General features: G+C 58.9%; 2 protein-coding genes across 3 annotated transcripts in view; one reads left to right on the forward strand and one right to left on the reverse strand.

The window, feature by feature from the left end:
• LOC101522611 (spondin-2) overlaps nucleotides 1-24,201 on the forward strand; it is a 233,880-nt gene that overhangs the window by 180,153 nt on the left and 29,526 nt on the right. The gene's annotated exons all lie outside the window — the stretch shown is intronic.
• MAEA (macrophage erythroblast attacher, E3 ubiquitin ligase) lies at nucleotides 629-20,268 on the reverse strand. 2 transcript variants are annotated; one of them, XM_004579242.4, is made up of 9 exons: nucleotides 20,141-20,268; nucleotides 9,728-9,910; nucleotides 8,583-8,786; nucleotides 6,665-6,787; nucleotides 5,641-5,717; nucleotides 4,945-5,053; nucleotides 4,418-4,551; nucleotides 1,392-1,587; nucleotides 629-1,108 (listed from the first exon to the last, which is right to left on the reverse strand). In XM_004579242.4, the coding sequence occupies exons 1-9, from the start codon at nucleotides 20,207-20,209 to the stop codon at nucleotides 1,013-1,015; spliced, it is 1,191 nt and encodes a 396-aa protein (XP_004579299.1). In that variant the 5' UTR covers nucleotides 20,210-20,268; the 3' UTR covers nucleotides 629-1,012. The 2 variants fall into 2 exon arrangements, with proteins under 2 accessions (XP_004579299.1, XP_004579301.2); XM_004579244.4 differs by lacking the exons at nucleotides 5,641-5,717; nucleotides 6,665-6,787 and having other exon boundaries at nucleotides 1,392-1,583.

Consider the following 24,201-nt stretch of genomic DNA (forward strand, 5'->3'; position numbering starts at 1 on the left):
TCCTCACTGTTGGAGCCTGGTGAAGAGCCAGACCAGGCAGGTGCAGGCACTGCCCACACAGCCTCCTGGGCCCAGGGGACCGGGTTCCTAGGTAGGAGCTGAGCCACCACACCTAGGGCAACTGCCCAAGCACCCCGTGCAAGTGCACCACGCTGGCTTCATACGCTCCCGGAAGCTGGCTGGCAGCTCTCCCTTCAGGTCTGTGTGGTGCGTGTCCTGAGTGTCTCACTGGAAATGCACCTCGATGATGGGATGCTGAGGGAACGGCCCCGCACAGGCATGGACAGTGGGCCCACAGCCCCAGGGACCCAGCATCCAGGCCCAGAGCCCACTTGGCACGTGTGGCCCATGCGTCTGTCCTTGGTGTCAGCCATGGCCCCAAGCACAGCAGGCCTGTGGCTTCTGGGGAGCACAGCTCATGACAAAGCTGGGTGGTATGTGGTAGCCAAGAGCTGGGCATGGGTCCAACGAGGGGCAGAGGCCCAAGCCTGGGGCTCCTGCCCGCTGTGGCTGCTGCTCAAGTTGCACCCACATGGAGAGCCAGGGCAGAGTGGACAGGAGTTCAGCAGAGCCCTGGAGGGGGTGCTGCCCTCTGCTGGGCGGGCAGCGAGGGTGCCAGGCGGGAGGCGGAGTAGAAAAGGTTTATTGAGTCAGAACAGTCACTGCTAGTTGTGGCATGCACAGGGAAGCGCTAGGTACAAAGCTCTACCGCGAGTTCTCCAAGCAGGAAATAAGGCGGCGGAGTCACGGCGGCATGTGCTGGACAGCTGACCCGCGTGTCAGCCGGCGCAGCCGCCTCCTCGCAGGCTGCAGCCAGGGCCTGCGTCCCAGCCCCGCGTGTGGGAGCCAAGAGGCACACAGAGTGGCAGCTCCTCTCGGCTGGGGTGGGGGCTTCACCACGCTCAGGAGACCCTTGGGCCGGGGCCTTCTCCCTCCCCAGGCCGCGGCCGCCACTCACGGGTCTTTGGTCGTAAGAAACAACGTAAGAAACAAGCTCCGTGGAGGCTGGGGCCTACATGATGTACACCTTCTCGGCCTGTGAGAAGTGGAAGACCTCTTTGGTTCTCGGGCACACAACTTTGTCATCTTGGCGGATGGAAAGCAGGGACTGAAAAACAGGCCAGAGCACACGAGGGCAGTGGTGCAGATGTCACCTGCACTAACCCCACACTGACCCGTCCCTGGGAGCCCCACCACTGCCCCCAGGACTGACCCCTCCCGGAGAGCCCACCATGCCCCCCAATGACCCGCCCCTGGGAGCCCCACCACTGCCCCTAGGACTGACCCCTCCCGGAGAGCCCACCATGCCCCCCCAATGACCCGCCCCTGGGAGCCCCACCACTGCCCCAGGACTGACCCCCTCACTGAGCCCCCAGCCCAGCCCCCCTCACATTGTAGCCGTAGACATAGCCGTTGGGCAGCATCATGGGCGGGTTGTTCTCATTCATGACGTCGCCTGAGATCTTGCACACCAGCCTCGAGTTGGCACAGTGGGCCATGGGCAGTGGCTGCGCCAGCTTGTTGAGAGAGCGGCTGCACACCGGGCAGTCAGGGCTCTTGGAGCTGCCGTCCTCCTTGTAGCACTGCCTATGTTCAGTCAAGAAAGCTCCGGGCAGCAGGGCCCCCAGGCGCTCGGCGCCACAGCAGTACCCCAGCCCCAGCTTGCAGAGGAAAGGCCCCTTAGGGCCAACGCACCACACCGATCACCTCACCTAGGCCCATGGCACCACACTGACCACCTTCAACCAGGCCCACGGCACCACACCAACCACCTCACCCAGGCCATGGCACCACCCAGACCACCTCACCCAGGCCACGACACCACACTGACCACCTCACTAAGGCTCACAGCACCACACTGACCACCTCACCAAGGCTCACAACACCACACCGACCACCTCAGCCAGGCTCACAGCACCACACCGACCACCTCACCCAGACCACCTCACCAAGGCCCATGGCACCACACTGACCACCTCACCCAGGCCAAGGCACCAAACTGACCAACTCACCCAGGTCATGGCACCACACTGACCACCTCACTAAGGCTCACAGCACCACACTGGCCACCTCACCCAGGCCACGGCACTACATTGTGACCCCTCTAACACCCAGGGTCACAGTGCCACACTGGTCAGCTTACCCAAGCCACAGTACTACCTCAACTAGTCACAGCAGCACACGGGCTGCATCTCAGGCAGGACAGGCTGTGCACTCTGGAAGTCACTGCCCTCCTCATGCCTTAGGGCAGGGGCAGAGCTGACTGTAAGGGAGGGGCCTGTCACAAGTGAGGCTTGCCCTAGAGCCTTTCTTCTCCAAGGAACCCTGAGAGTACAGGCTCCACAGGTGTTGGAATCACTCTGCAGGGGGAGGCTCAACCACCTACTGTCCTCCTGGGGCTTCATGACCTGTCCCCCTCAGGATTCAGAACAGGCCTGCTTGGGCCACAACACCAGCCAGTTCATATTAAGACCAGGACTGAGAGCAGTCCAGGCTGGGCTAGGCTGCAGCACTGCCAGCATGAGCTGCGACTGGGGGCTGGCCGGCCCGGGCAAGTGAGCTGGGCCAAAGCACCCACCAGCACACATAAGACCCATGGTGAGTGGGGTGACGTCTGGTAGGAGGGCAGTGAGGACTTCTTTGTTGGCCTCTACTACTGGTTAGCGTGAGAACTAGGACCAGGCTAGGCAGGGCTACAACACTCATTGGCCTGCATGTGAGCTGGGTTAGGGGGAGAGCCAGGCTGGGCTAAGCTACTATAACCTCTGATGCATGCATGAGCCAGAGCAAGTGCAAGCTGCTCAGGTTTTGCCGCCAGCATCCAAGTGCTGGGACTAGGGGCAACTCCTGTCAAGCTAGACAGCGGAACCACCTGAAAAATGCAAGATCCGGGGCTGGGAGTGGGCCCTGTAGGGAAACTATGGGCATCCCTCTGGTAGGCAGCAGCTCCCACCAGACAGCATGGGAACCAGGGCTGGGGTGGACCTGGCTGGACAGGTGGTAGCACCCACAACATACGCATGGGCTGGACCATAGGGTCAGTTGGACTGAACGAGGCTGCAGCACCCACTGGTGCTGCACAAAAGCCAAGTGGGACAGACTAAACCAGTCTTCTGCACAAACCATCATATGCAGGAACCAGGGGTGGGGTGGGCCTGGTGGGGGTTTTGGGGGCTGCTCTGGCTGGGCTGCAGTTCCCACTGGTATACATGAGGGCCAAGCATGTGGTGGGCAGGGCTAGGCTGCAGCATCCATTTCTTTGCATAAGAGATGGGACTGCGGTAGTAGTCCAGTAGTCCAGTGCAGTAGCCTAGTGACCAAAGTCCTCACCTTGCACACGCCAGGATCCCATATGGGCACTAATTCGTGTCTAGGTTGCTCCACTTCCCATCCAACTCACAAATTGTGCAATGGAAAAGCAGTAGAGGAGGGCCCAAAGCCTTGGGACCCTGCCTCTGTGTATGAGACCTGGAGGAAGCTCCTGGCTGCTGGCTTTGGATCAGTTCAGCTCCAGCCATTGCAGCCACTTGGGGAGTGAACCAGCAGGAGGGCAGGGAGATCTTTCTCTCTGTCTCTCCTCTCTATATATCTGCCTTTCCAATAAAAATAAATAAACTTAAAAAAAAAAGGAAAAGAGAGATGCGGCTGGAGACAAAACTGATCCACAGCTGTAACCAAGTGTGTCTGTAGGCTGATGTGGGTGACAGGCTGAGCCAGTCCCTAAACTGGCTGGACTCAGAACTCCAACCACGGTGACAATCACAGGAGCTGTGCACTGACCGTGGAGTGCATGGGTCACAACTGGGCCTCCTCGGTTGCTGGAGCCCGTGCGGTGGACAGCACGCCCAGACGCACATGCGGGACATGACAGCCAGTTCATCGAGGCCTGCAGAGGACGTCCAGTACCCCGGGGGCAGGACAAACTGCACAGCTCTCCTGGTTGAGTTTCGACAGCGAGTATGTGGGTGAATGGAGACTCTAAAGTGGACTGTGTCAGCCAATGGACCTGGGAAGGATTTGCTCAACCTTGGAGCAACAAAATCAACAGTATTTCAGAACTACTGAAACCGCTTGAGCAGAATCCCCTCAAAGCATGCTCCACACTGGGGACCTTGGGATGATATTGGGTGGCTGTTGCCCATCCCTGGGGACTGACGCAGTTAGGATGCTGGGTGTGGCTTCTCCCCATCTCTCCCCTCTTGTGCCGGATACAGGAAAAAGAAATGTGGAAATAATGGTCTCATCCACTATCCCCAATGCCTCGGCTCCTCCCACCCTAATCAGTGGTCCACATGGGCATACATCCCTCTCAACTATGTAAACATCATTAAAATACTATTTTCAAAGGACAGAATCACTGCTCCTTCCCTCCCCCTGCACCCCTCCCAGCCTCCTGTGGCGGCCATGCAGAGGATACGGGGTCTTGATGGCTGACAGGCCAGCCTGCAGCGTGAGGGTGAACACAGAACTGTTTCCCAGTTGGTGCAGCCGGTAATTGTCGTACCGAAACTGCTGGGTCAGCATGCGCCACCGGGCCGGGTCCAGGAGGTCCTGGAAGATACAGGCAGAGGGGCTGGGTGGGAGGGCTGACCCCTGCCGCATTCAGGGTCAGCAAAGCTTGGTGCCCAAGTCCTCTGCAGGGCCCTGGCACCAGGAACTGCACTTCCTCCTCCACAGGGAGCCATGCCTAGAAGCTGACATAGCAAGCCCATGGCCCTCCTGCCCCAGCCAAGTATATGAGGCCACCAGGCCTAGGAGGAGCAGATCACTGGCCCTGGTCAGCAATGGTCCTCCCAGAAAACAGCCAGGAGCCAATGAGAGGACAGAGGCCATCTAGACACTGGGCAGCCCCAGTGTGGCTGAGAACCTATGAAAAAGAGGGAAGGAACAGTGGGCCAGGATGCTTCCAGAACCTTCTTCAGAAGACAGAGGAGGGGGGCTCACCTTGTATGGGGAGATGTGCGTGTCGGGCGGGAAGGCCAGCATGCCCATGGCCTGGCGCACCTCGTCCAGCTGGCTGCCCTCGGCCTGACTGAAGTGCTTCCTCGCGTGCCTGCACACAGAACGCAGCCTGTGGCCTTTGCTGGCAGGACCCAGACGGAGGTGCCTCACCTTGGGCCTCCAGAACCTTCAGTGACTGCGGCCGCTCACTCCCCAGTCCCCAGGGACAGATAAGCAGCCCAGCCATTTGTAAATTTTCTCCTTTAAGATTTGTGCCAGGTTTGGCAAGGTACTCCCTGGGTGGGTTGCCCTTGTCCACCCAGCTACAGCCCCGGGGGTTGGGCACAGGAGGCTCCACTGCGCAGGTTACAGCCCACTGCCCACAGCTGCAAACTCCTCAGAGCTGAACGAACCTCAACAGAGCCGCCCTCAGGGAACCCCCAGATGCAAATGCGGGCACACAGTAGCACAGCTGGGCTGGGCAGTGGGGCCTCACCAGCTGCCAGTGGGAAGAGCCTGCCCAGCTCCCTTGCTGCGTGGATACCATGAGCCCCAATGGCCACCGGCCACTGCACACCGGCTCAGGCCAGCAATGTGTCAGAGCCAATAGCATGTCCTGAGGGAGTGAGGACCCAGAAGCCCTGGCATCTCACCCATGGCCTAGGGATCTGGTAGAGGGGGTGTCCCCCTGCAACCCACCTCACAGCATCCAGTCTCTTGTTCTGCCGGATGAGTTCGATGAACTCCTGGATCCGGAGGCTGAACTCCAGGCAGCTCTGGGGAGCCAGACAGCTCAATCAGTGGCGCCATGAAGGGGCAGCAGACGCTGCTTGGAATCCCACAGGGTCCTGTCAGCCTGGCCTCCCCCCACACCAGCCCCCAGGCTAGCCTCAGGCCCCAGGCAGGGGCTGCTGGGTGGACAGCCATCTCTTGAACCAATTCTACACACATACCGCATGCCCCAAGATCCTCCGCTACTGCCTTCCTCAGGCACACTCAGCCCGAAGGCCTACAGCACACCTGCCGGCCCTGTCCCATTCGGCTGCTCGCTCCTACTTCAGTCCCAAGGACGACCTGGAAACACCCCTCTCCCAACTCATGCCCCATGCCTTGGCTGCAGGCCGCAGGCTGGGGACAGCGTCCACACCGTGCTCCTGCAGTGGGGTAGCTGTGTGCCAAGCGGCAGGTTTGGCACCAGCCAGCTCTCCAGTAGAGTCCACTGGCCTGATCAGAGCAGGCCTCAGGCAGAGTCATCTGGACCCCACTCCTACACCCAGCCACCACAGGCAATTCTCAGCCGCCCACTTCTTGCACTGCCTTTGGGTGCCTTACTCACTCTCAGAGGAGCCACGGCAGTTCTCGACTAGGAGTGAATTCTGAACTTCACTGCCCAGGACACAGCCTCTCAGGCGCACAAGGGCAACCTGCCCAGGCAGCTGCAGGATTGCTGGCTGTGCCCCACTGCCAGCCTGCACATCCCTAATGCTGGCAGCTGCACCATTTGGAGCTTTCATCTAAAATAGGGAGAAACCCACCCCCAACACTGCAGAGCCACCAACCCCGACAAAGTGCCGTAGGTCACAGATTCCTAGGACCCTGCCAGGCAGACAGTCCTCCCAGAGCTCCCAACCCAACAGGTAACTGTGGCCCACCTGCCCCGGCGCTGGCACCCCCTCCCGCCACCAGCGGGCCCCAGCCCTCTGCCTTCCGCCACCCTGCGCACCTTCATTTTGCGGAGGCGGGACTTGTTGTCATGGCACCAAGCCAGGCAGGTGGCTGTCTCGCGCCGCTCTAAGGACTCTTCCACTTCCTTGGCCGTCAGGAACATCTCGATGTTCACCAGGTCCTGAGGGGAGCTGGCACTCGTGCGGCCATCCCTGGCTCACAGGTCCCCCCATACACCAACCCTGCCTGCACCCTCTGTTCAGCATGGTTTCAGCGGGTGGTGGCATAGACACACAGCTTCTTCTGGCCCCCCCAGGGCGCTACCCGGGGGTCCGAGAAGCTCCTTTCCCAGGTGAGTGGCTCTCCTGCTACAATGGTCTCAGGATGCTGAGCAGAAAGGGTTCCCAGAAGGAGGAATTAAGCCGGCTCACCGAAGCCTGACTGGCAGTTTCCAGAGCCCAGCTGCCCTTAGGTAAACCCCAGTAGGGCAGAGTAGGCAGAGAAACCTGACCAGTCCACATGCAAGACCAGACAGTCACGGGGCTTATAGGCTTGCACACTGCCAGAGGTTCACGCTGCGGGGCTCCGTGTCCAGCTGCACCACCGGGGGCAGCCAGGACGCCCAAGGGACAGCTACCGGGGATAGTGAGGGCCGCTATTTCCACCAGGGCCCTGGCCCACAGGTGTGTGTGGGAGCTGGAGGGAGAGTGGGAGGGTGCAGTCTCCAGCCTCTTTTGTCCCTGCCTGACACACAATTCCCACAGCAACACAGGCCTGGGCGTGCAGGAGCCACTGCAGTGGTATGGAGACAGCCCACCCCACCAGCTGGGGCCAACGTCTCCTAAGAGGTCTCATGGCCCTGACCAGAATCCGAGGTATGCCCCGACATTCCAAGCCTTGGCTCTGGGCTGCTCCTCCAGACAGCCACCCCTTATCACCCATGTACCCCACAGAATCAGCAGCTTCAAGATCTGCCTGCTGTGGGCCTGGTGCGATAGCCTAGTGGCTAAATCCTCGCTGTGCACATGCCAGGATCCCATATAGGTGCCAGTTCATGTTCTGGCTACTCCACTTCTCATCCAGCTTCTGCCTGTGGCCTGGGAAAGCAGTCGAAGACAGCACAAAACCTTGGGACCCTGTACCCACATGCAAGACCCGAGAGAAACTCCTAACTTCTGGCTTCGGATCAGCTCAGCTCCAGCCATTGTGACTACTTGGGGAGTGAACCAGCAGACAGATCTTTCTCTCCTTCTCTCTGTAAATCTGCCTTTCCAATAAAAAAAAAAAAAAATCTACCTGCTCAGATAAACTTCGGGTTCCACCTATGGCTGTTTTGGCCTTCTTCCCAGTGCACCCAAGATGTGGCAGGCTAAAGTTGTGTGTGCCACACCCCACAACCCATGGTAGGCTCCAGGCTGTGCAGCAGGGGCTCACCTCCATTCCTATCCTCACTGGATCCTGGACCCTGATCTCTCAGCTGCTTCCCACTTCTGCCCTAAAACCTTGCTCTCAACAGTAGACAGCTCCCATCTGTCCTACCCAGCTTTGCAGGCCGCATCTTTCTGAATCTTTCTTGCTCACTATTTCTCCGATGCCCATGGGTGCATGGCCTTCTGAGCACGGGGCAGCAGACACGGCCATTCTGGAGACTTCCCTGATCCCAACTTCAGTCCTGCCTGGGCCTCCTCTGCTGCACTGTGAGAGCCCACTCTTCCAGTGTGAACCAGGAGTTCCACGTGGGGATTCTGGGTGCCCCCTTCACAGTATCTTCACTGACATCCAAGCTCTCTGCTCCCCAGGCCCCAGGGGCGCATGCATGCACACACAGGCACCTGTCCCATGCCCCCCAACCTGCCTGTCCCAACTGCCCATCCAGCACACGCCTACAGGCCGAGAAGACAGTGGCAGAGCCTGCAGTCAGCCGCACAGGCATGGGGCGGACGTGGCCAGCCCTGTGGGAAGTGCCCGGAGCCCACCTCAATGCCGCTCTGGCGGGCCAGCTTCACGGCCGTGCTATAGTAGCCGCAGCGCAGCAGGTGCTCCACCATCATGCGGTCCATGCGCTTCCGCTTCCACACGCCGGCCGCTGCAGGCTGCTCGCTGCTGTGCTCCTTGAGGTGCTCGATCCTGCGCTTGCACAACTTGGCACTCTCGTCCTCTGCCTGGATGGACTCCACTGCCTGCCACAGCAAGCACAGTCAGCACACTCACCTCAGGACAGCTGCTCACCTCTGTATGGCCGCTCACCTCAGGATGGCCACTCACTCAGGATGGCCGCTCACCTCAGGAAAGCCACTCATCTCAGGACAGCCGCTCCCCTCAGGACAGCCCCTCACCTCAACATGACCACTTACCTCAGGATGGCCCCTCACCTCAGGATAGTCACCTCAGCATGGTCACTCACCTCAGCACAACTGCTCACCTAAGGACAACCCTCACACACACAGCTGGAAGGAGTGATGGGCAGATGCTGGGCAGAGGTAAGGCAGGTGGTGGGCATCCTTTCTGCTGTACTGAGCAGCAGCTAGGTGGTCAATGCAGTCTCTAAGGCATTGTGGACCCTAAGTTCTTCTCCTGAACCACTTTCTGTGATGTTTAGTCTGCACTCCTCACCCCATCCACTTCCTGTGCTATCTACATTCTACACTCCTCACTTCCTGTTGGGTCTATAGTCTATACTCCTCACTCCACCTACTTCCTGTGATGTTCACAGTCTACACTCCTCACTTCCTGTGGGGTCTACATCTACACTCCTCACTCCACCTACTTCCTGTGGGGTTTACAATCTATATTCCTCACTTCCTGTGGGGTCTACAGTCCACACTCCTCATTCCATCAACTATGTGTAAGCACTTCCTGTGAAGTCCCAGCAGTAAACAGCTCCTAACCCAAATTCTAACAGGTCAGCTTCCCGCCCTGGCCACCCTATCCCCCTGGTTTGAGGACTCAGTCCAACATGTACCACAGTGCTGACAGCACAGCTGCCTCGACCAGTGGTCACGGTGACCAGCAGTGACGGCTCGTTGCTCCAGCCCAGGACTTCAGAGCAGCCCCACCTCGCCCCCACAGAGGCCTCCACCCCTGTAGCCAGGTGGCCGTGCCAGCCAGGAGCAGCACTAACCTTCCTCTTGAGCACACTGAGCTTCTCTACCACGCCATCCAGGAGGCTGACCACAGAGTCCACGGCGGGGCAGCTGCTCAAGGTCTTCTCCAGCTCAGCCACCACCATGGTGACGTGGCTGGTCTCCCGGTCAATGTTCTTCTGAGCAGCCCGAAAGCGTTTGTTCAGTGTCTCATAGGGAACCTAGACAAGGACATGGCAGTGAGCGTGACTGCCACCTGCCTGCCCATAACATAAGCAGGCACTTCTGAATGTGATGCATTCTCTCAGGACAGGTCCACCCTGTAACCTGACCAGGACCCATAGCCAGCATGACACAAACCTGTGGACACAGCACAGCCCCGCTTTCCAAAGAGCCCACTGTGTGTGTCCGTCAGCTACCCAGGGCAGGGCGGGCTTCACTGGTCACACCCAGCCACACAGGAAATTGGCAAGTGCCTGGAACACTCACTGTGGGGCACAATGAGGCTGTGGGCTCTCAGAAAAACATCCCCCCAAGAGCATTTCCTTTTACCAGTCCCACAGAATAAATCAGAATCTACAGTTGCCATTTCTGACCTTCTGGAGACTGTACCTCATACTCCCCCTACCTTACCCCCTCCCACCGGCTCCCTGGTCCCTGGGCATGACTGGGCACTCCACCCCAGGCCCCCAGGGAGACTGCAATGTGAGCACCATGCAATGCCGAGTGGCCATCGTTCCCACCGCGGTCACAGGGACACAGCTCCTCCTGCCACACTAAGCAAAGAGGAAGACTCCAGCAGCACTCAGCACCACCTGTGCAGCCGGGACCCGTGGCAAAGGCAGGAGTGGGAGCACAGGGAACACTCCCCCAGGGACCAAAGCAGGAACTGGAGCCCAGCCAGCATCAGACCTCGGCTGTCTCCCCCACTGGGCTGATGCAGACAACCTCATCACCACAGGCTTGACAGGACAATCAACACCTGTGTGCTGACCAGCAGGCCTGGTGGTGCTGAACCAAGTAGAAGGTTACCTGAGCACAGCACACCCTGAGGAATGAATGGTGGCAGAGCAGGACAGGAAGGGCTGCAGAGCAGTGCACCAGGTGGGCAGCTCCAGGGCAGGCTATGCAGGTGGGCCTAGTGGGAGCCATGTGACTCCAGGACAGCCTGCAAGACTGCCCCCCCCCACCTGCTACATCCTGCTTTCAAAGACGTACCTTGGGAGGAGTTGGAACCCACAGCACCTACTGCAGTGCCCCGCACAACCAGGCCATCCGCAAACACCCAGGAGGGAGCACCACAGCCAAGATCCAAACCTGAGATCCTGAGGGCGAGGCCGGACCCCATGCTCCCTGTACACGTGAGCCCAGTGAGTGTGCCCCTGTGCTCCCCCCCACACGTAACTCCCTTACAAAAAGCAGCACTGACTATCCCGTGACCAGCAGTCCCATCTTGGGGCACTCCCAGGAACCTGCAAGTCTGTAATCGCTGTGGCATCCTTCTCCACAGCCCACTGCCCATCCCTGAGCCATGCACACTGGGACAGTCTTGAGAGCATCATTCCACCAGAAGACTAACAGCACACAATTCTACTTCTCGGAGCAGTCGCTAACACAAACTCCCCAGACACAAGTGGAATCAAGGGATGGGGAGGGGAGGGGAGGGGAGGGAAGGGGAGGGGAGGGGAGGGGAGGGGAGGGGAAGTGAAGGGAAGGGAGGGGAGGGGAGGGAAGGGGAGGGAAGGGGAGGGGAGGGGAGCAGGTATGCAGCACATGCCCTGTGTGTGGTGACACAGTTTTTGATATAACCTTCAACGATCCCTTTTTTACTGAAATTTTCTGACGCACTGTAGAACTATTAACATTCTCCTTATAACTCTGTCAAATGAGATACGGCCCCCACACTGCCTGACTACCAGAAGCCAATCCCAGGGCTTGCTGTGGTTGGGGTTGGGAAGAACTGCAGATTGCTGGGAAAGGGGTTCTGGGGATGTGTGGGAGTGTGTGACAGGTGTAGAATGGCTCCCGGGGGACTACAAGGACCAGGCCACTGCACTTGCAAGGAAGAAATGACTTCAGGAGCTCTTCTACAGATCGGGCCACTACACTCGTAGGTAGACGAGGAAGCTGAGATGGAGTGGTTTAGAGGAGGGCAACCGGAAGGCATGACTGGGTCAGACCAAGACACCCACCCACAAGGGAGACATGAGCTAAGTAACCACCACCCACCATCTGATGACACATGCGACAGCTTGGGCTGAGGGCCTGCCTGGCAAGGCTAGGCCACAGTATCTGCCAGCGAAATGGCTGGCAGGGAGTAGGCTATACAAGGCTGGGTCATGGCACCAAACAGTACATGAGAGACCTGGGTCTGGGTCTGGGGCAGATTCTGTGGGAAATTTGTGGGCTCAGCCCTGTGGGACCACAGTACCTTCTGGCTTACACGAGAGCTGGGGGTGGTGATTGCCCAGACCGGCACAACCACAGAACTCACTGACGCTCACAGGAGCTGGGGCTGGGAATAGACCAGGTTGGGCCAGGCCACAGCACCTGCCAGCACACATGAGGCACAGGGTTGGAAGGCCTGGTTAGAGAACTTGGGGAACTCCCGTACTAGGCCACACCTCCTGCTGGTGAGCAGAGAACTAGGGCTGGGTGTGGGCCAGGCCAGGCTGGGCTGCAGCACTCACTGATATGTACGGGCCAGGCCTGAGGATAGGGTTGGGCCAGTCCACAGCACCCACTGGGGCATGGACAAGAACCAGAATGGGATGCAGGGCAGGATGGGCCAGACCACAACACCAACCAGCCTGACCTGGGATGGGGGGATGGGGGGATGGGGGACAGGGAGGGCAGGCTGTAGCAGCTGCCAGCCAATGTCAAGACTGGGGACAGGCCATCCAGAGTGAGCCACAACACCCACCTGGCACACAAAGACCCAGGGCTGGGGGCAGGCCTGGTAGGGGAACTTCAAGGACTTGCCAGCTGGGCCTCTGCTTTCATTGGTGAGTATGAGGGATGGGACTGGGGGTGAACCAGAGTGGGCTAGGCCACAACATGTGCTGGCACACCTGAGAGCCAGAATAAGCACAGGCCAGATAGGCTCTACTGCAGCATCCACTGGCAAGCACCAGGACTGGGTATAAGTCATATGAGGTTGGACCATAGTAGCACCATGGCAAGCACAAGATACAGAGCTGGGAGTGAGCCTAGCAGGATAACTTGAGCACTGCTCTGCTGGTGAGCATGAGAGCCAGGGCTGGGAACGAACCAGACTGATCAAGACATCTCAGCTCCCACAGTCAGTGAACATCACCCAGACGATTACAGACCCATATCCGAAGGGAGGTACAAGCCTCTCACATGGAGACAGCATAGACAGTGGGAGTCAACACCCCCCAAGTGCTCATCAATCCTGAAATGTCCACTCTGAGAGACAACCGAGCAAAAGGCAGCACATGACTGGACTGGAGAGACGTCTGACTGCACACAACTGGCAAGGAGTCCAGCCCAGAGCACACGAGAACTCACAGCTGCACATGCTGACACATGCGGGGAGAGATCTTTATAACATAGGGAGGCATCGGCCTCCATAGAAGTGTCCATGTGGCCTAGCAGGTGGCTTACCCCGGAACGATGGGCACACATCTGTGACCTTCACCGCTGGGGCAGCACTGAGAAGTCAAATACAAGAGGAAATGAAAAGGAACAAAGGAAACCTCATCAGCCCACAAAGGGGAAGAGATGGACAAGCAAAGATAACAGCACAGGAAATAGGAAACAAAAACGAGACACGGCAGGCAGACAAGCCCACACTGCTGCTCAATGCCACCAGACGGACGCCTGACACAGCTCAAGGCGAGCCAGCACAGCCCTGGCCCATTAGGGCCATAGGGAGGCATCGGCCTTCATGCACAGAAGTGTCCATGTGGCCTAGCAGGTGGCTTAACCCGGAACGATGGGCCCACATCTGTGACTGAGTCAACTGGACACACAGAAGCTGCTGCAGATATTTCACTGAACCAAGACACCTGAAATATTTCCATCTGAACAAGCAAAAGCAACGATTATCGGGTGTCCTAAATATCCATTTTCCTTGTGTTAGCATGGGCCAGCCACAACCCAGCTGGGGGCAGCTGTCAGAACAGGGCCTTCTCTTGGAACCACTTCTCTCGGGGGGCAGTCCTAGAGGCCACCCATGCACAGAGCTGACCTGGCCAGCACCGGGCCACATCACACCAGCCACCAGACTGACCTTCAGCTGCCCCACTGTCTGCTCGGCTGTCCTGGACATCACACATCAGTACTGCCTTTCCAGGGCTGGGTCTGGGCGCGGCAGGAAGTACCTCGATTTGAGGCCCAGCTCTGTTTCCAGCTCCAGCTCCTTCCTCAGGCGTGCCCTGGAAAGCAGTGGCAGCAGATTTCCTCCCCCCAACAGCAAAGAGCAGGTTGGAGTCCCTGGCACCTGGCCTGCCCAGGTTCTAGCTCAGCGAAGGCTGTTGCGAGCAAAGGCAGAAAACGGAAGCTCTCTCTCTCCTGGTCAACTTTTACAAGGCAGATTATCTGGAAGGCAGACTGACAGACAGCATGGGAAGGAGAGGTAAAGGCCAAAGCCATAACAGGAGCTCCATCGGACTCCCCGTGGCCCGAGGCGCCCACACACAGGAGCCGCAGCCAGTGGCGGGGACACGGGACATGGGTAGCAAGAGGACACGCACTACAAGAAGATAAAATTAATTAATTAGTTAATTAATTAATTTTAAAAAAGAGGACACACGATGAGGCTGGTGTTTGGCCCTGGCCTTCTCTCTCTGGGATGTTGTTAAAATCTCTTCACGAGGGCCCGGCGGCGTGGCCTAGCGGCTAAAGTTCTCGTCTTGGACGCCCCGGGATCCCATATGGGCGCCGGTTCTAATCCCGGCAGCTCCACTTCCCATCCAGCTCCCTGCTTGTGGCCTGGGAAAGCAGTCGAGGATGGCCCAAAGCCTTGGGACCCTGCACCCGCGTGGGAGACCCGGAAGAGGTTCCTGGTCCGGCATCGGATTGGCGCCTACTGGCCCGTTGTGGCTCACTTGGGAAGTGAAACATCGGATGGAAGATCCGGCTTTCCAATAATAATAAAATCTTTAAAAAAAAAAAAAAATATTTATTTTTATTACAAAGTCAGATATACAGAGAGGAGGAGAGACAGGCGCCAATCCGATGCCGGACAGCTTTGGGCCGTCCTCGACTGCTTTCCCAGGCCACAAGCAGGGAGCTGGATGGGAAGTGGAGCTGCCGGGATTAGAACCGGCGCCCATATGGGATCCCGGGGCTTTCAAGGCGAGGACTTTAGCCGTTAGGCCATGCCACCGGGCCCAATAAAAATAAATCTTAAAAAAAAAAATCTCTTCACGAGGCCCAGCGCTGTAGCTCAGCAACTAAACTCCTCACCTTGCATGCACCGGGATCCCATTTGGGCACCATTTCTAATCCTGCCAGCTCCACTTCCCATCCAGCTCCTTGCCTGTGGCCTGGGAAAGCAGTCCCAAGCCCAGAACCTTGGGACTCTGCACCCGCGTGGGAGACCTGGAGGAGGTTCCTGGCTCCTGGCTTCGGATCAGCACGGCACCAGCTGTTGCGGCCACTTGGGGAGTGAATCATCAGACAGAAGATCTTCCTCTCTGTCTCTCCTCCTCTCTGTCTCTCTTTCTGATAAAAATAAAATAAATCTTAAAAAAATAGCTATAATGATGGTTCTCTTTTTCCTGGTTGTCAAAAATGGTCTTCATCTGACTCATTCCATGTCTGTTGGCCCGACAGTGTTTCTCAGCTGACGGTAAATCCTACATCCCTGCAGAGCAGAGCCTCCTGTGACAAGGCCAGAGTGGGGCGGGGACACCCCCATTCTGCCTTGGGCTGCAGGCACCCTTGCTTTTAGACCGACTGCCCTGCAGGGAGGCGCTCTCTCCCACACTCCCCACAGCACTCGTCCAACTGGCACATGGCAATGGCTGCACAAGCCTCAGGTGCAGCTCAGGTCTTCTGTCCGAAGGACATGCTGTCCGATGACAGCTGGGGTGGACAGAGCCTTCTTGTGTTGGGGCCACCTTAGAACGCAATGAGGGGTGCACACAGGGAGAACAGGGCCCACTGACCCACAGCCCAGCAGGGTCACATCCTCCTGCAACTTAACTTCAACAGCAGCTTCGGGGCAGGGCTAGGGCCTGATTGAGGGTCCAGCCCCAGCTTCAGGAGTATGTGTGGCCAGGGCCTCACGGGCAGATGCTGCAGGCCTGAGGAGCACGGCGGTGTGTGGCAGGAGCCCCGAAGAGCTGATGAAGAGGTCAGACCCAATACAGAGATGGGCAATGGGCACAGCAGAGGTCCCTGGTCAGTCAGGGCTGACTGCACGGCTACTAAGCAGGCACTCCTGATCATATCCCGCCTGTCTAGCACACAGGCACCAGGGACCCCGCTACCCCTGCGGGCTGCCCAGGCTACTGACCTCTGACCCTGGCTTTCCCGCCTTACTCTCAGCCACAGCTTTCTGGGAAACTGGTGGGGCTGCACAGCCCACTCAGTGCCCCTAAAGGCAGGCATGCCTCGCTAACTTGGCAGGAAGAAGCCTTCCTCCTGCTGCTGACATGTGGCAGAAACACTCGAAGGATGAGCACTGCAGCACACAGTTAGTCACACTGCTCTGGGCAGTACTGACCACCATGTGGGCACCGTGCAGTCCCAGCTTCATCCACCCAGCTCTCTGCTTGGAGCATGGGAAAGCAGAGGATGGCCCAAGTACCCCAGGCCCCTGCACCCACATGGGAGACTTGGAAGAGCTCCTGGCTTCAGATCGATTCAGCTATGGCTATTGCGGCCATTTGGGGAATTAACCAGTGAATGGAAGATCTCTCCCTTTCTTCCTCCTTCCCAGGTAAAATAAATACATCTAAAGAGAGAGAGAGAGAGAGAAACACTTAAAAACAAGATAGCCCCTAAAACGGGCATTCACACCCTTCCTCCTCTCGGTGACCAGGTTCCCACTGATTGCTTGCAAGCCATGGAAGGCAAGTGGTCAGGACACACAGGACAGTACCAGCCACAAAACAGGACGGGTCGGCGTTCCAGGGAGCAGGACCACGGGGGCCCCTGCAGACAAGCACGGGCTGGGCTGCAGGCCAACGGGAAGAGGGTGTGCAGCACTGACTAGACTCACAGGCTGCAGCGCCAAGCCAGGGACCAAGGGTGGGTGGCAAGTCATGCCAAGACACGGCTGACACAGCAAATGTGGGCACACGCTGGCACCAAGGTTCTGTACCAGGGTAGGACCTGGTCACTACCTTCTCCAAACTGAAGGCAGGAAATGTAAACTACTCAGAGGCTAACAAGAACATGCCCACAGGGCCCGGCGGCGTGGCCTAGTGGCTAAATCCTCACCTTGCATCTGCTGGTATCCCATATGGACACTGGTTTGTGTCCCGGCTGCTCCACTTCCCATCCAGCTCCCTGCTTGTGGCCTGGGAAAGCAGTCGAGGACGGCCCAAAGCCTTGGGACCCTGCACCAGCGTGGGAGACCCAGAAGAGGTTCCTGGTCCCGGCATCGGATTGGCGCCTACCGGCCAGTTGCGACTCACTTGGGGAGTGAAACATCGGATGGAGGATCTTCCTCTCTGTCTCTCCTCTTCTCTGTATATCCAGCTTTCCAATAATAATAAAATCTTTAAAAAAAAAAAAAAAAAAGGAACATGCCCACAGCCAGCGCAGGTTCTGCCCATGCATGTCACAGCTTGCCATCATGGGACACGCCCACAGCCCAGCGCAGGTTCTGACCACGCATTCCATAGTTTGCCATAATGGGACACGCCCACAGCCCAGCGCAGGTTCTGCCCACGCATATCACAGCTTGCCATCATGGGACACGCCCACAGCCCAGTGCAGGTTCTGCCCACGCATGTCACAGCTTGCCATCATGGGACACGCCCACAGCCCAGTACAGGTTCTGCCCATGTGTCCCTGCCTGCTATTACCTGCGTGACAAGGAAGGCAGCGCCAACTGGGGCAGGAAGCAGGGCAGAGGACGTGACACCCCCTACACAGTGCAGGCCCCCAGGTGGTCCAGAAGACTGCTCAACATTGGTCCACTTCCAATTTCAACAGGAAGAGAAGCAGAACCCTCTCAGGCAGCTGGGCAGCACAGTAACTTGTAAGCAAGGTGGCCTAGCGGCTAAAGTCCTCGCCTTGAATGTGCCGGGATCCCATATGGGCACCATTTCTAATCCTGGCAGCCCCATTTCCCATCCAGCTCCCTGCTTGTGGCCTGGGAAAGCAGTCAAGGATGGTCCAAGGCCTTGGGACTCTGCACCCGTGTGGGAGACCCAGAGGAGCTCCTAGCTTCAGATCAGCTCAGCTCTGGCCATTGCAGTCACCTGGGAATGAATTAGCAGACAGGATCTTCCTCTGTCTCTCCTCCTCTTCATATGTATTTGGCTTTGCACTAAAAACAGATAAATCTTTTTTTTTAAAAGATTTATTTTTATTACAAAGTCAGATATACAGAGAGGAACAGAGATAGAGAGGAAGATCTTCCATCCAATGATTCACTCCCCAACTGAGCCGCAACGGCCGGTGCTGTGCCGATCTGATGCTGGGAACCAGGAACCTCTTCCAGGTCTCCTACGCGGGTGCAGGGTCCCAAAGCTTTGGGCCGTCCTCGACTGCTTTCCCAGGCCACAAGCAGGGAGCTGGATGGGAAGTGGAGCTGCCGGGATTAGAACCGGCGCCCATATGGGATCCCGGGGCGTCCAAGGCGAGGACTTTAGCCGCTAGGCCACGCCGCCGGGCCCAACAGATAAATCTTTAAAAAAAAAAGTTTCACAAGATATAATAAGGGCCTCCCAACTCCTCTGCAAACAGGCCCTCAAGGGACAGCGCCTGTGGAACCAGGCCCCCACTGCCTTCACCACCACTGGCCATGCAAGTACCCAACCTAAAGCCACAGACACACCAGTCCACTACCTACCTGCCGTCACCTCCACGAGGCCACAGGTGTACCATTCCACAGCCTACCTGCCGTCACCTCCACGAGGCCACATAGAACCCACAGGCTACCTGCAACCTGACCCACAACCGGGGACAGCCAATTGCTGACCTGGCGTGCCCACGTGAGCTGCCCCCCTCGACAAGTTCCAAGGACAGGAAAACACGCTCCTTAAGCCAAAACGCAGCCCAGAGGTGCTCCTGGAGTGAATGCCTATAGATACCTGAGGATGAACTACGCATGTGGAGGCCAGAGGGCGGGACACAGCTCAACACACAATGCCCACTAGGAGAGCACAGGTGGACAACAGCCACCAGGAGGCCACAGGTGGACGATGCCCACTGTGACGCCCACCAGGAGGCCACAGATGGATGACACCCACTGTGATGCCCAGCAGGAGCCCACAGGTGGACCACGCCCACTGTGACGCTCACCAGGAGGCCACATGTGGACAACGCCCACTGTGACGCCCACCAAGAGGCCACATTTGGATGACACCCACTGTGATGCCCACCAGGAGCCCACAGGTGAACCACGCCCACTGTGACGCTCACCAGGAGGCCCCAGGTGGACGACGTCCACTGTGATGCCCAGGAGGCCACAGGTGGACGACCGTCACTGAAGGCCCACCTCACTATGTCAGGGTCCCCCTTTCCCGAGGCTGGTCCCTCGGCCTTCACTCAGGCCCTAACAAACACACCTAACTGAAGGACCTCTGGCGACAGAAAAGGACCATTCCTGCACCCCAGGGAAGGACAGAAACCAAACTGGGGAACTGCTCAGGAGGCCCCGGGCATAGCTCCCACAAAAGGTGGAGGCCCCATCTCAACAGGAACCCTGTCCCCCCACACCCCGCTGGATTTGCTCGCGGTGTCAACCTGCCCTGACCACCGGCGGTGCACTAGGCAGCTCCGCAGCAGCCCCGGGACCTGCAGCCCTTTGCCCGCCCGCAGCAGCCTGGGGACCTGCAGCCCTCTGTCCGCCCGCAGCAGCCCCGGGACCTGCAGCCCTCCGCCCGCCCGCAGCAGCCCCGGGACCTGCAGCCCTCCGCCCGCCCGCAGCAGCGCCCTCCACCCCGACACCCCTGCCAGGGCCCAGCTCCGCCCGGGGACGCGCCGCGGCCCAGTGACCAGGCAAGGTCACTCCGCCGGCCCCGGGCGGCCAGGGCCGTCTTTCAGGTTGGGCGAGGCCGGCAACCAGGCCTGCCCGCGCAGGGTCCCGCTCGGCGCCGGGGCCGGCCGTCGGCCTCCATCCCGCCTCGCGCCGCGGCCGCCGGGGCCACACCCGCACAGCGAGCGCGGACGCGGCGGACCCACCTGCCGACCCCTGCGCCCCCGGGCCCCGGCCGGCCTCGGGCGCCGTCCCCGCCAGCGCGGCGCTCAGAAGGGCCCGGTCTGCGCCCCGCTCCGCCCACCCCGGCCGCGCCGCCGCCCACCTTGAGCGTCGGGTACTCCTGCACCTTGAGGGTCAGGGACAGCTGCGCCGCCGACTCCTGCACCGCCATCTTGGAAGGGCCAAAACAGAAGCGGGCGGGGGACGCCGGCGCGCGGCACGCCGGGTAAGGACACCGCCCACGGACAGGGCGGAAGAGGAGCGGGCCAATCCCCGCCGGCCGTCTCCTCGCTCAGCCAATCAGCGGCGGCCCGGACCCGGCGCGGCCCCCGTGACTTCCCGGTGGCCTCGGGCCGGCCCACCGGCAGCCCGGGCCTGTTCGGTCCGGCCGGTTCCGCGGAGCCCTGAAGGGGATCCCGGACCGTACGGGCGGCTGTGGTCCCTTCCGTGAGGGACCCTGGGAGCGGTCCCAGGCCCCGGCGGGGGACCGGGAGCCCCGCGGAGGAGTGGGGGCAGCCTGACAGGGTGGTGCAAGCCAGGCCGAGCCTTCTGCACCGGGTCTGAGGGCAGGGGCACCTGGCTCGGTGGCATGGCCTTGCCGGACCATGTTGCTTCCCCAGTGTTGGCCTCGGGTGCAAGCGGCCACGCGGATACCTGAGGGAGAGAGCTGGTGCCCCGCCTTCTCGGGGGATACCCCTGCAGCCCCCCAGGCCTGCCCAAGGGGCTACTGAGGGGAAGGGGGGACAGGCGAAGTAACACTGCCTCTACCTACCACCATCGCCACATTGGGGATCAGACTTGTCCGTTGCCCCCTAGGAGGAGATGAAGAGCTGTCACTTTCTGCCACCTTTTAAATGCACCTGTGTTAGCTGCAGGATGCATTTCCACGCTCTGCCCTCTCTGGTTTGGACCAGTGGGTTCTGAGTCGTGGGGTTCTGGTGCTGGCAACTGTGTGGGAAGCACAAGAGGGACTTTGAGGGGCAGCGGCTCCATCCCAGCCTTCCTGGTGGACGAGGGACAGCAGCGATGGCCGCAGGTGGCACAGGTTAAGTTTCGGTGCCTCCCCTGGCGTCCGGCTGCCCACTGTTGCTCACCCAGAGGCCCCTGGCTCCAGCTTGGCCCGGCTTGCTGCTATAGACACTTGGGGTGCAAGCCAGTGAGCTTGGTGGTTAGCAAGAGCCGATCCCAGACAGCAGGTCAGGTTGGAGAGATTTGGGTCTCCCATGAGATCACCTGCTGGCACAGGCCCTGCTGCTACTGCCTGACACAGCTTGGTTCTGTTGCAGTGACCTGGTGCTAAGGCCTGTAATTACCTTCCCTGATTAGCAAAGCGCCATAGGCACTCAGAAACATCTCCCAGGAAATAGGTCCCAAGGCCCTGCGTGGGAGAGCCAGTACCCAAGAGCGCCCTTCCAGTTCCGCCTACAGGGTTGGAGGTCCTGGCTGTGATGTGCACCCTGGGATGCGGAGCTGGGGTGTTGCACAGGCCAGTGTGTAAGGTACAGAAAGACGCGCCACTGTGCACAGCAGCAGCGGGCACAGTCCTGGTGAGGGAACAAGGCCAAGGCTGTGGGTGCTGGGCCCTGTGCCCCACAACTGTGTGTGTGACTTCCCCGGGGAGAGAGGGTCACCGAAACAGGAGGGCCAGCGGCCAGGCCAGGCAGCCACTGGAGCCTGGAGCTGGTGCCCTTTTGTGGCAGAAATGTCTGGAGGACAGGGGCAGGACATGTTGCAGGTCTCCCCTTACCAGGCCGGGCCCTGCTCTGCGGGTCCCCCTGGGCTGCCCCAGCCTTGTGGCTGCAAGGGGCTCCTGCTCTCCTGCTCTTGAATCCTCATGGCTGCCTCCCTGCGGATGCAGGGAGGGCTGCCCACTCTGGCTCCAGGGCAGAGAGGCTATGAGCCTCCCAGGCATGTAGAAGCCAGGCAAAGCAGCCCCTCCCCCTGGGCAGCGCAGCCTGTGGGAGCACACCTCTGGGTGTGTCGCCCTGGGCGCCCCAGTCCCTGGGCTTGGCTTGTGTCCACCATGTTGCAGTCTTCTCTGCCGTCAGCAGTTAGCAGTCCTTCTAACCGCTTTCTCTATATGTAGGAATTTTCTCTTTTGTCTCTGCATATACACGTATTCGTGCGCACACACTCACACATACAGCTTTCAGTACTTCATGGAACTGCAGGGTTTCAATGGGCAGCTTCAGCCACATCCCAGGGGAAGTTGTGGGCCTGGCGGGTGGCCATGCTTGGCTGCTCTGGCCTTGCATTACTCGGAAGGTTCTGGGCCGACAGCTCGGCCACTCTGTTTCTGTTCTCCCAGCAACACTCCTTGCACCTGTCTGCCTGCAGCTCTTTTTGCCTTTTGGCTGTTTGAAGTGTGGGTCCTCTGGGGTTCCTGGTGGGCAGACATCTTTCACAGATTTGGGAGAATTCTTTTTAAATTATAAAGATTTATTTAGTGGGGGGTCCAGCACGGTAGCTCAGCCGCTTAAGTCCTCTCCTTTCATGCGCCAGGATCCCGCCAGGATCCCATATGGGTGCCGGTTCTAATCCTGGAGGCCCCGCTTCCCATCCAGATCCCTGCCTGTGGCCTGGGAAAGCAGTGCAGGACGGCCCAGAGCCTTGGGACCCTGCACCCATATGGGAGACCCAGGAGCAACTCCTGGTTCCTGGCTTTGGATCAGCTCAGCTCTGGCCATTGTGGCCACCTGGGGAGTGAACCAGTAGACAGAAGGGCTTTCTTTTCTCTGTTTTTCCTTCTCTCCATGAATCTGATCTGCCTTTCCAATAAAAATAAATAAATCTTAAACAAACAAACAAAAAAGGCTGGTTGATGATCATGAGGGGTGACACCTGATCTCCCAGACAGGCTGAGTCGAGAGCAGATGGCCTCTCAGATCAGGCATGAGGAATGAACCGGGCACACAGGATGTGAGCTAAGTGACAGCTGGTGATGTTCAGAGGTGGGGAGAGCAGAGCTGGTGCTCAGGGTGGTGGGTGGGGATTCCAGGTGCATGAGCTGAAGGTAGGTGGAAGAGACAGGCTGCCTCTGGATGGGGTGGAGCTAGGGTCTGTCAGGGGAGACGACTGAGGGTCGGGGGTGACGGCTGAGGGTCAGGGGTGACGGCTGAGGGTCGGGATGACGACTGAGGGTCGGGGGTGACGGCTGAGGGTCTCCCACATAGGAGGTGATGATGGCTCACAATCACACAGATCTGAGAATCTTCCACAAATGTAAATATTCAGGAAACCAAGAAAACCAAACCATATATCCCTAACGTAATCTACTGTAAGCACACAGGATAGGGACCGCTGATCCCCGAGGGCCTTGGTGGGGGAGCGGCTCGTGTTACCCCGAGGTGTTTTCAGGGCCCTAGGAGAAGGCACAGCTTGTCACACTTCACCCCCTGCAAGAAGGGAAACAGCCCCTGCAAACCCTGACCAGGCCCGTGCCCTGGCCTCTCTGAGGCCTCCTGCCCCAGCCTGGTGTGCTGAAGGATCGAAATTTCCACTGTCGGAGGGTGGAGTCCAAGGCATTTAAGTTGCCTTAGATATGCTGTATCATCCTCAAACTGTTGAAACAGAAAGGCAGACACTCCCCACCCACAGCTGAGAAAGGGGACAGTGACGGCATGGGTGTCCACGGAGGCTGCAGGATGGCCTCGGCCTCTCGGGGCACTGAGGTTCCGTGAGGCAGGCAGGCGGCTGTCAGAGGACATCCACACTTGGCATCGGACAGGAAATACAAATCCTGCGGAGAGCACAGATGTCCCCAGGCCAATTCCTGTCAGGTTGCTCAGGCCAGACGGCCCAGGGCAAGGCTGCATATCAGAATACCCTAGTCCTGAACAAGCACTCCATGCACAGTACTTCAAATAAAGAAAATGAAAAAAAAAAATTTAAGATGTCTTTTACATCCAAGTGTCAGAGAAAGATCTTTCATCCATTGTCCACTCCCTAAACGTTTCCAGCTGCCTGGGCCAGGGCCAGGAGCTCCACCCAGGTTGGCTGTCCCAGCAAGCTGCCACCTGCTGCCTCTCAGGTGAGCCACCCAGTGTTTGGATGCACAATGTGGGGACAGAGCCTGCTCCTTGCCGTCATCCACAAAGCACTGTTCCAACTGCAGTGGACACAGACCCACTGCTGCCTGGGACCCTTGGAGGACCCCTCAGATGG

This window comes from Ochotona princeps, chromosome 11 (genome assembly GCF_030435755.1).
Source record: "Ochotona princeps isolate mOchPri1 chromosome 11, mOchPri1.hap1, whole genome shotgun sequence".
In the NCBI taxonomy this organism is placed as follows: Eukaryota; Metazoa; Chordata; class Mammalia; order Lagomorpha; family Ochotonidae; genus Ochotona; species Ochotona princeps.

Coding starts and splice junctions, on each gene's coding strand:
- MAEA (XM_004579242.4), bottom strand. CDS start 20,209: ATGGCGGTGCAGGAGTCGGCGGCGCAGCTGTCCCTGACCCTCAAGGTG. Junction 5,054..5,640: donor AAGAGACTGGATGCTGTGAG/GTGGGTTGCAGG, acceptor TTCTGTGTGCAG/GCACGCGAGGAAGCACTTCA. Junction 4,552..4,944: donor CGCACATCTCCCCATACAAG/GTGAGCCCCCCT, acceptor TGTATCTTCCAG/GACCTCCTGGACCCGGCCCG.